Source organism: Drosophila takahashii, chromosome 2R (assembly GCF_030179915.1).
Source record: "Drosophila takahashii strain IR98-3 E-12201 chromosome 2R, DtakHiC1v2, whole genome shotgun sequence".
NCBI classification, from domain to species: Eukaryota; Metazoa; Arthropoda; class Insecta; order Diptera; family Drosophilidae; genus Drosophila; species Drosophila takahashii.
Genome location: NC_091679.1, coordinates 28867763 through 28883724, shown reverse-complemented (window position 1 = coordinate 28883724; position 15962 = coordinate 28867763). Strand labels below are relative to the sequence as shown.

The 15962-nt window shown below is 44.5% G+C and overlaps 3 protein-coding genes across 10 annotated transcripts; 1 reads left to right on the top strand and 2 right to left on the bottom strand.

The window, feature by feature from the left end:
• Positions 1–38: 38 nt before the first annotated feature.
• On the bottom strand, positions 39–13056 carry cnn (phosphodiesterase 4D interacting protein centrosomin). 8 transcript variants are annotated; one of them, XM_070212174.1, is made up of 10 exons: positions 12733–13056; positions 7679–7722; positions 6629–7002; positions 6289–6558; positions 6056–6202; positions 5793–5993; positions 5350–5721; positions 4791–4985; positions 1096–3217; positions 39–1026 (listed from the first exon to the last, which is right to left on the bottom strand). In XM_070212174.1, exons 1-10 carry the CDS (start codon positions 12915–12917, stop codon positions 767–769), a joined length of 4170 nt encoding a protein of 1389 aa, XP_070068275.1. In that variant the 5' UTR covers positions 12918–13056; the 3' UTR covers positions 39–766. The 8 variants fall into 8 exon arrangements, with proteins under 8 accessions (XP_070068275.1, XP_070068276.1, XP_070068270.1 ...); XM_070212175.1 differs by lacking the exons at positions 7679–7722; positions 12733–13056 and adding an exon at positions 7065–7256; XM_070212169.1 differs by lacking the exons at positions 5350–5721; positions 5793–5993; positions 6056–6202.
• On the bottom strand, positions 7858–8772 carry LOC108060030 (lysozyme 1). Its single transcript, XM_017145545.3, has one exon. It carries the CDS (start codon positions 8451–8453, stop codon positions 7890–7892), a length of 564 nt encoding a protein of 187 aa, XP_017001034.3. The 5' UTR covers positions 8454–8772; the 3' UTR covers positions 7858–7889.
• Positions 13057–13172: 116 nt separating the features above from the next.
• On the top strand, positions 13173–15945 carry Golgin97 (Golgin 97). Its single transcript, XM_017145542.3, has 6 exons — positions 13173–13561; positions 13627–14412; positions 14465–14563; positions 14866–15279; positions 15338–15577; positions 15637–15945. Exons 1-6 carry the CDS (start codon positions 13388–13390, stop codon positions 15757–15759), a joined length of 1836 nt encoding a protein of 611 aa, XP_017001031.3. The 5' UTR covers positions 13173–13387; the 3' UTR covers positions 15760–15945.
• Positions 15946–15962: the final 17 nt, after the last annotated feature.

Below are 15962 nucleotides of genomic sequence, written 5' to 3'. Positions count from 1 at the left end.
TTCATTTCCCACCATTAAATTAAGCACAAAAACACAAATTTAATTCTAACGCAATTGTTTATTCCATAAAACGACAGGGTAAAAATTACTTATGTTCTAGGTCTTGTTCTCCAGGACACCGCCCACTACTTTTTACACATTGTACAAAGGGATGCTTCGAAACAGAGTTATTGGATGGCAACGTGGTTAAACCGTTTTGGCGTACAAGTCAAACAATTATTTCAATATCCGTTTCGATGATTAGCTGAAATCAGGGATTACGCAAGTACAGTTAAGCAGTAGGAGAATACGTTAATAAAGCGGTAACTACACGCAAGTTATACAAAATAAAGTGGGGTTATTCGACACAAGAATTCGGGTGAGTATGCTAGAGAATATTCGTACAAGTTTAGGTTTTAGGTACTAGGAGGATATATACATTCTAATATACATGTGTCATTCAATATGAATGAGTGCGCCGGGTTAGATACATTGGATCAGCACTCAGTTGTGCCTAAAACAGGTGTGTGATATTTCATTCAATGGGCTGGATTCCCTCAACAGTCTTTAGAAAATGCATGGGTACTTCGTGTTAATAACTTCGTTGTTTCTGTTCTCTTAAAGCATATGAAATATAAATAAATCAAGATCAAGTTACGCAACGAGACAACAAAATACAATGCAGACAAACAATTAAAAATGGCAAGAACAATTTGAAAATGGCAAATAATGATGGGGTAAATGGCCTCTCGGGTTAATGCTGATATACTGGACGTCGGCGCGATCGTTATAACTCATTCTCCATGTTTGAGCGAACGTTTCGCAGCACGTTGTGCGTTTTTAGTATCTGATTTTTGATGTCTTTCTCGACTTGTGCTTTTGCTTTGTTAGCCAGACGCAACTTTTCGTAGGTGTCTTCGAATGCGCGCTTGGTGCGGATTAGTTTGCGCCGCAACTCGGCGTTTTCAAGATCTACCTTGGCACAGTCGTGGACTGTGGCTGCAGCAGCAGTGGCCAGGTTGCTCTTGCTGTCGGGTGATGGGGATTCTGTGGAAGGGGAAGGGAAAATCCAATTAGTTAAGTAACCTCTTAACGGCGAGATTCCATCAAACTCACCCTCTGAATTTGTCTTTTCGCTCTTCATCTCCACAGTCTTGAGCATGGCTCGTTGGGCATTCGATAGCTCCACGCTGGAAATCCTTCCGGCATCGCTTTCTATGCCCAAGTCGGGGGACGAAGTGTTGATTCTCTGGGCCACCACCACTGCAGCAGCAGCATTCAGTTTGGCGGAGGAGGAAGCTTGGACCATGGGCACGGCCACCTCCTCGGATGTGTAGCCGGACTGGGAGACATCGCTGCCGTTGGAGCGCTTCTGCATCAGCTTCTTCTGCTCCTCCTTGAGCGCCTCCAACTGCTGCTTCAGCTCCTCGGAGCGCTTTTCCAGCTGCAGCTTGTCGTTGTAGGCCTTTGTGCGCTCCATCACCGCCTTCGAGGCCTGCAAAGTGCTCTCGTCCAGCTGCTTCTTCAGGGCCCGCGTGGCCAGTTCGTTCTCGACGAGGGTCTGCTTCAGCTCCTTCTCGTTCTCCTGGTGATAGTCCAGGGATCGCTGCAGCTCCAGCAGCTGCTGAGCCTGCTCCTGATACGCGGTCAGTGCCACCCAGTCGCGTTCGAGAGCCTCCTGGTGCAGGCGCTCGTGCTCCGCCAACTGCTGCATGGCCTCTTGCTTATGTTGCTCCAGTTGGGACTGCAGGCTGTCCACTGAATCGGCGTATTGCTGCTCCATTTCCTGCACCTGCTGCTGCAATGCCTGCAGTTCCATTTCGGTTACCTGCGAATCTGCAGTCAAAGTGCTCTGGGCCAGCTTCAGTTGATCGATCTGCTGGGTTTTAAGCTCCAGCTGGCGCTGCAGCTCAACCATTCGCTGATCCTCGTGCGAGCCAATGGCCTGCAGGTCCGCGGTAAGCGCCTCGTTGATGGCGCGCAGCTGCTCCAGTTGCTGGCTGATCTCCAGACAGCGCAGCTGCTCCTGCTTGTATCGATTGTCCAGTTCCACCAACTGGCATTGCACGTTCAGCAGGCGTTCGTCCTTCTGGGCAATCTGCTCCTCCAGCTGGGCGATACGTTCGCTGTTGCGATTGCGATCCTGGCGAGTGCCGGCGCAGGTCCTGCCCTCGCTCTCCGACTCGCTGGCCGGCTGCTCCGGCGCCGCCAGGCTATTGGAGGTCTCGTCCAGGCCTATGCGCGCCAGGGAAACCTTGCGATCTGGCTCCGACCAGGCCTCCGATTCGCTCTGGTTGTCCAACTGCTGCGAGGGCAGCGGCAGGGAGCGACGCTCCTTTCTCTGCTGCTGTCCCTCCGAGCTGCGTCGCTTCTCCAACTCCCTTTTAAGAGCCTTGTTCTCCGCCTTCAAGTTCTCCACCGAGGGAGTCATCGAACTGGCGGCATGGATCTCCTCGTGCGAATTGAAGGTCTTGTGGCTAACATCGCCTTCGGTGTACAGGATCTCCGAAAGATTGCACAGTTGTGCGAGGCTCTGGTCGGCCAAGGATGCTCCAGTTATATTTAGGGTCATGTTAAGACTCTTGGAGAGATCCAAGCTGCGATCTACGGCCTTACGCATGGCATGGCGTCGATCGGCGGCCAGCACGCCAAGAACATCCTTGTGCTTCAGCAGAGAGTTGAGGAAGCCGGCCAGCTCCTCCAGTCGGTTGGTCAGCACACTGCACACATCGACGCACTCCTGGCGCCACTTGTCCGACGTCTCCACTTCCGAGCGAGCCTGCTGCAGTTCCAAGCGCAGCTGCCCAATCACAGCGCAATTCTGCTGATCGTCTGCGAGGCGCTGGAAGAGAACGTCCACCTTTCGCTGCAGCAGCTTGTTGCGCTCCAGTGCCCTCGTGTACTCCGCCTCCGTGAAGGATTGCTGCAGATCCGCCTCGCCGCCGGACTCCTCGCCAATCTGCGGCAGCGTCGTCCTCTGTTGATTTGCCACCAGCTTGGTGAGGCGCTCCACCTCGCGATTCTTCTCCCACAGCTCCTTGTTGACCAGGTTCTGCAGGTTGGCCGTCTTCTTCTTGACCTCCGCCTGCAGCTGCTTGATCTTCTCCTCCTGTTCGGTGATCTTCAGTTCGTAGCGCACCCTCAGATTGGTGGACATTTCCAGGGAGCTGGCCTCGTTGTCACTCATCGAGCGGCCCGTGGTCGATGGCGAAATAGTTGCTGCCTTATTGCTGTCGTTCTGAAAGATATATGTAATTGAATAATTGTTTTTAGGATGCAAAAGTTCTGTACGCCTTTTTCGAAATGTATGCTGTTTAATTGATCACAAAATATATTTTATTTTAATTTAATTTAATACGTTATTCAGAAGAAACCCTCATTTGGTGAAACAAAAACCCATAAAAGTTATACTATTATTTATGGTTTTTTCACTTGATTTTTTAATATGTTCACAAAATATTTCTGTGTCATAAATATATTTATTTTAGGACGCATATGTACGAGTGACCAGAATATAAGCAAAACATCTTTAGGTATTCTTTACAAAACAAGCGGCCTAATTGGCACTGAGGCCAGCGTACTCGAGGTTCTTTGTTATTTAAATTTAACCACAAAAGAAACTATTTAAAATTTTAATAAAATAACAAAGGCAACATAGAATGTTATGATATTGGTAAATCTCTCCGTTAACCAAGCTAAATAATAGAGTCCTGCATGAGTGTACTTGAAAGTCAATTTTTAAAATCAGTTAACTTGGATCATTTTTATACCCTTGCAGAGGGTATTATGATTTCAGTCAGAAGTTTGCAACGCAGTTAAGGAGACGTTTCCGACCCCATAAAGTATATATATTCTTGATCAGCATCACAAGACGAGTCGATCTAGCCATGTCCGTCTGTCCGTCTGTCCGTCCGTCTGTCCGTCCGTTCCTACGCAAACTAGTCTCTCAGTTTTAAAGCTATCGGGATGAAACTTTCGTAAAAGTCGTATTTCTTATGCAGGTAGTATATATGTCGGAGCCGACCGGATCGGACAACTATATCTTATAGGTCCCATAGGAACAATCGGAAAAAAAAACTTTAAAAAATTCTAGCTTCGGTGTTTTTTGAAATATTACCTTCTACTTTTGGGGATGTTATTTTTTAAATATTTCTGAATTTCGAATTAATTATTTAAAAAATCGGACTACTATATCATATAGCTGCCATAGGAACGATCGGAAAATTAATGGAAAAGTAATAGGAAATAAATTCTAGCTTCTTTGGTTTTTATTGTATTATCTTCTACTCTAGGATATGACTCTTTTTAAATATTTCCGAATTTCAATTTTAATTTGATCAAAATCGGACGACTATATCATATAGCTGCCATAGGAACGATCGGAAAATTAATGAGAAATATTAGAAAATTGAACATTTTTGCGATTTGTTAATTAATAGGAATGATCTGCAAGGGTATATAAGCTTCGGCTGGCCGAAGCTAGCTTCCTTTCTTGTTTTCATTTGATTTTTTCATAAGGAAAAACAGGTGATTTAATATAAAATAATTTGAAATCGAATAATAAATAATAATAATAAGAAATAATTTACTTAGTAATTTTATCACTGCCCACTCACTTTTATTCTGTGCTTGTTTGTTTTCTGTGTTTGTTTTTTTTTTACGAGTGATCAAGTGAAACAAGTGATCCAAGTTAACTCACTCACTCTATTTTCAAAGAATTGACTTGTTTGTCAATTCAAATGTACTCATGCAGGACTCTACTAAACATGCTAAGTCACATAGAAAAATCTAAAAGAAAAATAACTCCTTACCTCCTTGTTAATCGACTGCTCCTTCTCCTGACTGAGCTTCTTGATCTCCTTCTCCTGGCTGCTCAGCTTCTGCATTAGCTTCTGGATGGTGCGACAGGCCTGCTCGTGGATCCGCTCGCGCTCCTTGAGCTTCTCCTGGGCATCCTGCAGCTCGCACATCTTGTCCGCCAGTTGGGCACCCAGTTCTCGCTTGGCCTACAAGTAATCAGAGGAAACCGGAAAGGGCTACAGCTTCGGAATGAATCAACACAAGATTTTAGCTTAGGATTAGCTTGTACATTTAATGGAGTTCAGTAACATCATTCAATTGGATCGGAGACATTCAATGAGGTCAAATTTAATACACTTTAACGAAAAATTTGTCGACGTCTGGGAGAAGCGACATCGTTCGTATTGAATATGGATGGGCAACTTCGGATTCATTTGGTTTCTATCAACGATCAACAAAATCGGAACGAATGAGAGGAAGCGATGTTCAAAAAGAGAAAATGACTGCTTTCAAATTGGACGAGAACAGCCCGATTCCAGCGAAGTAATCAAAGGATGATCCAAAGGATACTTGTACCGGCATCCGGCTGGCATTCTGCAGGCAGGTGTGCACCCGCATCATCAGCAGGACGAGCTTGAGGGCTACGTGCCCCAGCAACAAAGGAACTGACGAAATCCTGTATAGCTTGGCAGTGAATAGTTGTAGAAAGCCGTACTTGGTGCCGTCACGGCCAGCAAGGTAGCATGTCCGCTGTGCTGGGGATGCCCTCGCTGTGGAAGATACTGGGGATTCGGATATGACGGCTGCTTCTGCTGCTGCTGTGGACAACGACGTTTTAGGAACTGAGCACACTGGTAGCCGGATGGAAAGGGCTTCACCTGAGCGGCCTTCCAATAGCAGAGGCTCTTGTGCGAGGAGGTCCCCTGACTGCCATACAAAACGCTGATCGATGAGAAGTTTGAGTGCAATGAGGAAGTGCTGCCGCTACGTTCAAGAGAAGATGTGATACCAACCCCGGTATCCGTGGACGAACGCATCGGCTGCACGATGGCCACTCCGCGTTCCTTCTGCTGCAGAGAGGAGAGGTCGCGGAAGTAAAGATTCTGTTGCCGCACGATCTCCAGCTCGGTGTTTAGCTTGGCTATCAGTGCCTCATACTCCAACAGATTATTTAGCATACTTCCGTACGACTTCTCCTTGCGCTTGATGGTGCCCTTGAGGGGAGGAGGGCAAATAGAGGAAAGGATGACTGGGGGATTGGCAGTTGGACACTCACTTCCAAGAGGAGGATGGACTGACGCTGCACGTCCATCGTGTTGGAGGCCTCCTTCATCGAGGCGACTTGATGCACCAGTTCAAGTTGCAGATTCTGGTTCTCCACTCGACACTCGCCGATTTCGGTCTTTAGCCCCTCAATGATTTTCTAAACACAGAAGTTCTCTTTAACCCTTCTATATCTAATCCCCTATTCTAACTACAGGAGAATATATATTAAATGGCTCTACTTACATTTGACGACTCGGCGGTTTCGGTGTCCTTTTCGAGGCGCTCCACCAGCTCGGCATTCTTAATGGCCAGCTCCTGGATCTTGGCCTCACAGGCGGTTAGCGTTTCCAGACGCTCGACCAGCGCAACTTCCAGCTCTTTTTTGGACGCCGTGTTACGCACATCGGACTCCTGCAGTTCCTTCTCCAATTTTTGCACCTCCGACTCCAGGCGCTGCAGCTTACTCACATCAAATACTGCAGTGTGTTCGCCAGGTTGATCAGACTCTGCCAGCTGAGAGAATAATAAATACAAATGGTTATGGTTATAGTTTTAAAACTAACGAGAAAAATCTTAAACCGACCTGGTACGATCGAATCTGATCCTGCAACTCATCGATTATCCTCTGGCTGTCAAAGTCCGCCTTGCGCTGCATATCCTCGTGCTGGGAAATGGCTCTGGCTGCATCCTTCAGCAGCTCCATCTTCTCATCGACGGTCTTCCGCAGCATCTCGATTTCGATCTTGGCATCGATTAGCTGTTTGCTTAAGGAGTCGGGGGAGTTGTTTGCACGGGCGCCCGGTTGACCCTCCTCCATGAAGTAGATGCGGAGCTTCAGATTGAAGTTCTCCTTGCGCAGCGTGGACATCTGCTCCTCCAACTCGCGCACAGATCGACCTTGCATCACCATGGGCGAGTGGCTGCCGCCCTGAGGTCGCGCCGCATCGAAACTAGCATCTGCAAAGAGCGGAGAGTTTGAGATTAATTGAAATCAGCTTAAATCACAATACAAAGTTTACTGAAATTGGCTTTTCTAATGTTATGCGAGGACGAGGAGCGATTTCTGTTCATGACTTGGTAGTTTTCGCCTAGCGGTTAGGGCGCAACCACATATAGAAAATATATAAAGGCAAACAGTGCGGCCCAATTAATGTACGAATACTCGTGTGTGTTGCCAAAACGGAATCCTAATATTCAATGATTTTTATGATAATTAAAACATTACATGTAATTCGATAGCCAACTTTGATTAGATGGAAAGGATGAGCGCATTGAACCAGGTTATTTCTTCCTCATTAATAAAATATCTATCAGTTTCATTTATGTTGTATAAAAAGTTCAGTTTGTTTGTATTTTTGTAATTTCAATTTTTATACCAAAAGATAAATAAATATTTCTTCATCAATAAAAAAATCTTAGCTTTCATGTCTATGGTGAAATATTTATAGTTTCTTTGTTAAGAAATATTAAAATTCTTATATCACAAGATAAAAGAATATTTATAATTTAGAGATTATCTTCTTATAAAATGCCTTTTCTACGAATTTAATAAGCTTTTATCATATGCAAGATATGTTTTTGCACTTAAAATTTAATTAATTATCTTTAAGTGCCTCATAAATCTCAAACTTACATGAGTTCTCCATAGTGACATCTTGCAGAGCTCCCGGACTTGTGCTGTAAAGAAAGAGGAAATCTGTTAATTGAGCACAATAAAATTAACTCGCCGTGACCTCGCAGAACGTCCAATAAAACAAGTCGAATATAAGCGGTAATTAAGATTTTAATTTAGCATACACAAATTCACATATTTCGGCAGTGATGACATAATGGCCAGACTATCTCTAACAATCTTTGACCTCTTCCATCTCGCTGGTCGAACAATCTGTGGCGTTGCCCGGCTGAAAGCACTCATCGATGGCATCCAGAGTGCCATTGCAGAACTCCGGATAGACTGACCAGGCCGTCCAGCCCTGCTGTTTCTGGATAATCTTGGCGCACCGGACGGCCATGGTGATGTCGTCGCTCAGTAGGTGGGTGCAGTTCACGTTGCAGTCGTTGAATGCGTAGTATTCCGTTTGATTTGGCGGCGCACACCAGTAGCGATCGCTGATCTGGAAGAGTCCATAATCCCGCGACCCATCCGCATTGGCCTGACCCACGACATGGGTGTTGAAGCGGCTCTCAAACTCGGCAATGCAAAGCCACAGGGGCAACTCCGATTTGGGGACATCTAATATGTAAAGCTGGCCCGCAAGTTCGCAGGGCTGAAGGCGAATGGCCAGCAGGGGCAGGGAAATCCCCTGGAACAGGAACCACAGCACCGGGAGTACTCTCACTTTCGACCAACTTGATCGCACCATTCCAAGCGAGCTCCAGTCACGAAGTGGCTTTCCAACTCCGGCCATCTAAGTGTCTACTAGTAGCAAGCGATCTTGAGTATCGCGCTTAATCCGATTCTGAAACCGGTTTACATTATTTGGCCCGGGCTTATGACTTAAATTGGCAATAAATACTGGAAAATCGACGGACAATGCAACAAGGTTTGATGCTTGCGTTGCACTTTGTTCTGACTACTTAATATTTGCTATTAATTAATGACATTTATCGAACAAGCAAACTGGAAATGATCGAAATTTCTATTCTGAGCATTCGCTAATTAAGAAACTGATTGAGTTTTTCTTGGGGCGTGAAAATTATAGATTTGTTTCCATTCAAATGAACACTCACAGTGCGAAACGATACTGTACGGAAATCATTTCATCTGGCTTCCTAATAAAAATATTTAATTATCAAGACATATAAATATTAATTGATGATGGAAATCAATCTTAAGTTAACTAAAAACTCTTTAAAAAACTTTAAACATAGTTTCGAAATTAAAACTCGGCTTGACCCTCAGAAACAAGAGGGAATTTCCCATGAATAGCTTCTTGAATTTACGATCCGCACTGTACGTTTGCTCAATCAATTACAGACACACCCAATTGCCCAAATCGGCAATCAACCTCTTTTTGTTTTTGGCGAATTGCTCTGTGAACTGAATTTCAGATAAAGTCACACTCGAATGATCGCACTTCCAAAAACCACAAGTCGAAATGGATGAGATTACACTTCCGCGCCTTAAATCCGCCGTGAAACGGGGAAGAGGAAAGCGCAATTAACCCGGTATAGATATAGATTACAGTAGGCCCAACCATATTAGAACTTACCAGAATGCCGAGTTGCTGGAACTCAGGGAATATCTCTTGAATGGAGAGCCAGGTACATCCGTCGAGTGGTTCAGTGAGGTAGATCGAAAGATACCCGCCATATTCTACGTTTCATTTAGCATTTGCGCTCCTATTCGTATTTATTTTCTTCACTTTTTATATATACGTATTTAGATTTATTTGCAGCGACTCTAAATTTGAGATTTAATTAGTTGTTTTTACGCAGGGTGGACACGTCACCCCCGGTTGTTGTTGTTGTTCTTGGCTTTATTCCCTAAATTCTTTTGCGGCGCACGCCAGACTTCGTTACGTATCCGCCATGTCGTCTTCCAAGGGGCAGGCCGCCATGAGTCATGGGCTGCTGGCCGACGTGCGCGGCAATCAGGAGCATTCAGCCGTAGAGCGGAAGAAGCTTCAAAGAGTCTGGCGCTCCTACGGATGGGCTGCCTCCCAGAGATGGGGGATGGACGACGACGGCGCATGTGGGCCACCACCACATCTCGCAAGATGCCACCAGATACACTGCACTACACTACACCTCTGGTCGTGATTTATTTTGGGAATTGAGCAAATTGCAGCAAGGCGACTGCAAAACGTGCACCGGACGAGAAAACGCTGCCAAACACTCGCACTCAATGTTTTGTTTTGGCTTTCGGCTATCGGTTACTATGGCGGTAATGGAAATCAATGATTTAAGTTAAGCGACGTCAGCTGGATGCGATGGCAACCAACAGGTGGGCATTGGAAACGTGTTAGAACATGTGTCGCTTTCGTTAGCACCTGAACTCTACTCTGGATGCGTTTTATGGCCCTCATATCGGCAGGTATACTGCAGTTAACAGCCCATTCTCACCTCACCTGGAACCGCGTGCTCCTCATCTACCTGACTGCCTGGCGCGTCTCGAGTGGGTGTCAAACTACGGCCAATGACACACAAAGGCGCCTGCATTATTCAACAAAGAAGTACAATAACAATAAACAGAAGTGCACTGAGCATATATTGAGAGATATGTGAAGGAAGTATTTCAGACAAAAAGCATATGGTTAAGGTTGTTCTGTATCTTGAAGATTTTTGGACAGATAATGCCAGAAGCAATGTAACTACCTGAAGAAACATATTCAGATTATTTTTCAATGAACAAAACTTAACCATATGGATAAATTAAATTCAAACTTGGAAATATGAAGAATTAATATATATTAATATTATATCAGTACCTTTTAAAATAAAGTACAAGTTCATACTTTAAAAATTCATCCAATTAAATTATGTGTTTTGTTGGATATTATTTACAAACTCTCAAAAAACCTGATCATAAAATATAGTTCATAAGTTAGAAAAATATCTGAGACTGTGACAAATTAATAAGGAAACATATTTTACTTTAAAAATTCATCCAATTAAATTATGTGTTTTGTTGGATGTTATTTACAAACTCTCAAAAACCTGATCATAAAATGTAGTTCCTAAGTTAGAAAAATATCTGAAACTGTGACAAATTAATGTGAAAACACATTTTTGCGGTTATAAAAAACTGAATGTGTGTCTTTTTTGTTATGAAAATTAATTCTTTCAAGGCGTATTTATTATTATGGAAAATCCTCAACTTGATGACCAATGATGGGTGATAAATACTTTTTCTTTGTATTTTTTAACATCCGCCAAATGAGCCCTCAAATTATATATAAGCATCCCGATACTGTACATTTATTTTTCAGGGTAGGGAACAACATTGCAGTTTTGAAGGGCAACAAAAGAAGCGCTCTATTCCGTTTTTACCCCATAGGGGTTAATTCCAGGAGTCCATGACCCCTGATGAATGCACGTGAGTGTACGTGGAATGTATTTATGTATTAAGCCACACACATAGAACTGTCATATGAGCATATGAAACTGCAGACTGATAAGGCGAGTTATGAGGAAATTAAGAATTCCGGGAAATGCTAAGCTGCAACTAACGAATGATATGATACGACTTCCGATTGATCTGTGGAATGCTCTATTCCACAAAAACAAATTAATTTCTATACTTTTTCCCCGACTAAAATTAGCCGCAGCATCGCGGCGACAAACCATACGAACAACAACAACAACGGGGTGGCACACCACCACAAACATCTTTAGTATTTCTGAGTATGTATTACATTGTACATCCGAGCACACTTTGTACTTTATATATATATATATGTATATATACAATTCGATTTGTTTTTCACTCGAGAACCACCAGCATCCTCTGAATCGCTCTTATCCACAGTGATGTACACAGTAAGCAATAAATACAAATCAATCTATCACTTTCGTATCTCGTAGTGCAATATAAACAATTGCACTTATGTACAGAAATGTATGTACAATCAAACACTAACACACCCGCACTCCGCTTGACCCGCTGATTGTTCCTATTTACATATATATATATATGAGTAAGTGTGTATATGGCACGATTGATAGCCGAGAGGCAAGCAAAATAAACCGAAAATGCTCTTTGGACGTCCAAATAAACCGAAAGCTAGAACATAACTGAATAACTGACGATGCGACCGATTAAGAGAGACCCTCGATTTTCAGAGAGAGGAAAACTCAGACTCATCTGCGAGGAAAGGAAAATGCGCTCAGCAGATGTTACGCATTTCCCACTGCGGAATAGCCGGAGCCGTACACTACGAGAAAAGTTACAAGGTCCCTTTATTAAAGAGTTTTAAATAATCTGCTGCCTACTTTAAAGATCCAAACATAATTCATTTTGCTTTCACATTCATCCTAAAAAAAAATTTAATAAGCTAAGTATTTTTAAAAAAATGTATAATATTTATTGAAAATTACTGTATAATAAAATAACGGAGATCACTGGATATGCGCTCCGTGGTTCTACCTCCTATCACAAATTTAAATCTTTGTTAAATTCCGCAAAAGACGGCTTCAATCGGACTTTGAGTAATATTTTTAAGCGAAATAACAAAATAATGATTATTTTGTGGTTCAATTTTTTTTAATTAAAAATAATGATTATTGTGTGTTTAATAAAAAAAATCGAAATAATTACGGTCCCTGGTAAAAATTCATCTTTAGAAGCCGTATACTTGTACTTTACATTTTATTTTAATTTGTGCTTTAAAATTTTTCCGAATCATGATCTCAAATCATAAATATTTTGTTATGGTGCCCGCCATGGTTGAAATGTTTTACAGTGTAGATGTGTTTTTGTTGCTCTCTTCCAATTTTTGGGGTGGGTACTCACCCACGATGTAGTGGTGTTCGTGAGTGTACCTCCCCCTATGGGGCCGAGTACTACGGATCTGGGAGAGCTCCCGCTGGGAGAGCGGTAGTTCCCGATCACAGTGGGCTCAATCGCAGTGTCACATGTCGATCATCTGCTGCGCACTCTCAGTAAACAAGGAATAAAGTGGGTTTACATTTTAAATCAACTCTTATTGGCTAGGTAATGTGTTTATACTGTGGTTCCTCACTTACTCGTCTATACTTTTGGACAGGGCCTCCGCCAGTTTGCGCAGCACCCTCCTGTCAATTTCCGAAGCGCCATTCTCCTCCAGAAAACTGGTCACCGTCTCAATCAAGGAGATTTCCCTCAAGGACGACGCACAGGTGCCGTTGCCATCGCCGCAATAGTCCCGCAAAACCTGCTTAGACTGGTCCATTTGGAGGTCCTTCAAAGTCTGGCTTTGTGTACAATATTTCCAACACTTAACAATTTCACAAAAGGACGCTAACAATTAGGTTTTTTTTTTCTGTTTGGAAAATGAAGCGCGCTGGAACAGCTGTTTTTGGCGTCAGTTATCGGAATGCAACCAGCTCGGCTCGGCCTTGCCACATGTCAGGAAAAAGGTGTCACCGCGGGGTGGCAGCCCTATCTGTCGATTTCCATTTCTGGAAAGTCGATTCGATTCTTATCGATGGTAAACAACATCGACGGTTTACGGAAATTAGCATTTGCCTGATAAGCAACTAGAACACGGCGGCCACAGATATAACACCATGCTATAAACGCTCCGCGGGCACGTTTCGTCAGCCCCGAATCAAAACCAGACCAACTTCAGTCGGGGGGCAGCAAACAGGGAGAAAAGAAAATAAACTGCAGTAGAAAAGCTCCACCTCGAAAGCAGCAACAATGTTTGCCACACTGAAAAACAAAATCAAGGAGGAAACTGGCGAGGATGTGGTCCACTCGGCCAGTCAGCGTTATCCCAGCAACAACAACAACAACTACCGGCTACGTAGCCGCCGCGTGAGCATTAATTCCAACTCGGCTGATGATGTGGGCGGTGGCGTATTCTACAATGAGGTGAGCGAAAAAAAAAACAGTCTATTTGTGTATACACAGGTAAAAACTTCTGTTCCCCTTTGCAGTCGGAACAACTGTGCCAGCTGCGGAGTCAATGCAACGAGCTCACCACCAAGCTGTCCACCGTCACCCAGGGATTGCAGCAGCTGCAGGAGGAGAAGACCCGCGTGGACAAGACCAACGAGATCCTGCTGGAGAGCGTGCGCGTGGCCCAGACGCAGAAGGACATGTACTGCGAGGAGCAGGAGAAGATCCAGAATCTGCAGCAGGTCGAGATTGACAAGCTGAAGAATCTGCTCAGCTTCCGGGAGCAGGAAGCGGTGGATCGCATGGGCCACATGCGCCAGCAGAGCCAGCAAATCGAGTCCCTGAGCGAGGAGCTGGAGCGCCTGCGTCCCATCGAATCCGTGGCCGAGGATCTGCGTGACGAACTGGAGCAGTTGCGGCACTCCACGCAGCAGGAGAAGAACCTGCTGACCACCACACTGGCGGCGGTGCAGGAGGAGAACCGGCACCTGAAGAAGCGCATGAAGATCGTGGAGGAGTCGCGCCTGGAGTCACTGGGCAAGCTGAACTCGGAGCAGCAAGTGCAGGCCCTCATCCGGGAACACAAGCTGCTGGAGCAGCACCTGGAAGAGGCCCATCTGCAGCTGTCGGACATCAAGGGATCCTGGAGTGGCCAGAACCTGGCGCTCGAAACGCAAGTCAGTCGATTATCAAAGCAAGTGGCTGAGGAAACTACCGAGAAGCGAAAGGCCCTCAAATCCCGCGATGATGCCATCGAAAGCCGCAAGCAGGTCTCGTTCGAACTGGAGAAGGCCAGGGATGAAGTCAAGCAGCGGGACGATAAGGTGGGTTGGTCTACAATCTACCAATACTTTCGTTAACACCATGCAATTCCAGGTCAAGCTGCTGGAGGAGGAAATCGACGAGCTGAGTGTGGCACTAAAAGAATGCCGGGAGGAGAACGAGCAGCAGATCCTCTTTGAGCGCAACAAATCTGTGAGTATGCCTCCCGATGCCGACGATTTCCATTGGGACTTGTAACACTAACAAACCCTACAATGCTGTACTAACCATAACACTTAAGTTCAGGTTTAACTTAACACCACTTTTTGGGCGACCACACCTATTATGTAGTTTTCGATTGTACATGTTTTCCTTTCCGTATTAAACTGATTTTTAATCGTTGGCAAACTGATTGGTAACCTTCTTCCTTGAACAATGCACGCATATCTATTTACGTTCAATATCCTATTCCGCTTGATGGAGACTTTGTAAACCAATAAACCGAATGTTCTCAGCAAAATCTGGAAGCAGAGGTAAAAGATCTCAAGACTCGTCTCACGGCGGCCGATGACAGGTTCACCGAGTACGCCTCGAATGCCGAGCAGGTGGCCCAAAAGCTGCGCACCCAAGCGACTGACAGGCAGGAGCAGCTGGACGAAACCATCATGCAGCTGGAAATCGAGCGAGAGGAGAAAATGACTGCAATACTTCGCAATGCGGAGATCGCCCAGAGCGAGGACATTTTACGGCAGCAGTTGCGCTTGGAGCGCAGCGAAGCCACCGATCTGCAGGACAGGAATAATCAACTGGAGAGGGATATAACTGAGGCACGACAAACGCTGCAACAGGTCAGCAGCACAGCCCAAGATAATGCTCAAAAGTTGACCGAATTCGAGGGAGTTCAGTTGGAAATAATCGAGAAAAATAAGGTGAGATAAGAGGCTATTAACTATTACATCTATCATAACTAACCACTCTATGTTCTAGACAATAAAAACCTTGAATCAGCGATTGGTTGACCTGAAGAAAACAGTGCAAAAGGAATTCCGTAGTGCGCAGATATCCACGGATACCGAATCTCATCCGACAACGATCCCTGGCCACAGAATCTCAAGCTCATCGCCGGAGGCATTTACATCCGGCGACAAGGGCAATTGCATCATAATGGATGAGGTTAACTTTCAATATTTGAAACATGTCATCGTGAAGTTCTTGACCAGCCGCGAGGTATGTTATTTTATCCATTTACTGCTCAATTATCCCCAAATTCATGCTAATTCCCTTAGGTGGAAGCACGTCATCTGGTCCGTGCCGTTTCCACTTTACTCCAACTGACATCGGAGGAGGAAAAGCTGCTGCATGACACTCTGAATTGGAAAATGAGCTGGTTCGGCATGAAACCAACTTAAAAATACCCAGTGCAATAAATCATATTTGTATTCTAGTCTGTAGTCAATTCATAACGTTCGTGTATATGTACATACCAATTACATACGCAGCACTGTGTTATTTTGTTTACCGACAACATTCCATTTTGTTAAATAGTATTTATTTCTACCGTTGTGATTTTTATAATAAACTACCATTTATGTAGATTCATGTCTTTTGATTT

Excerpts from the sequence above, each read along its gene's own strand:
- LOC108060030 (XM_017145545.3), bottom strand. The coding sequence starts at position 8,453 with ATGGCCGGAGTTGGAAAGCCACTTCGTGACTGGAGCTCGCTTGGAATG.
- cnn (XM_070212174.1), bottom strand. The coding sequence starts at position 12,917 with ATGGACCAGTCTAAGCAGGTTTTGCGGGACTATTGCGGCGATGGCAAC. Across the intron at positions 7,723-12,732 it reads CTGTCCAAAAGTATAGACGA|CACAAGTCCGGGAGCTCTGC; the intron begins GTAAGTGAGGAA and ends CTTTCTTTACAG. Across the intron at positions 6,559-6,628 it reads ATCAGATTCGATCGTACCAG|CTGGCAGAGTCTGATCAACC; the intron begins GTCGGTTTAAGA and ends TTATTCTCTCAG.
- Golgin97 (XM_017145542.3), top strand. The coding sequence starts at position 13,388 with ATGTTTGCCACACTGAAAAACAAAATCAAGGAGGAAACTGGCGAGGAT. Across the intron at positions 14,413-14,464 it reads TCAAGCAGCGGGACGATAAG|GTCAAGCTGCTGGAGGAGGA; the intron begins GTGGGTTGGTCT and ends ATGCAATTCCAG. Across the intron at positions 14,564-14,865 it reads TCTTTGAGCGCAACAAATCT|CAAAATCTGGAAGCAGAGGT; the intron begins GTGAGTATGCCT and ends GAATGTTCTCAG.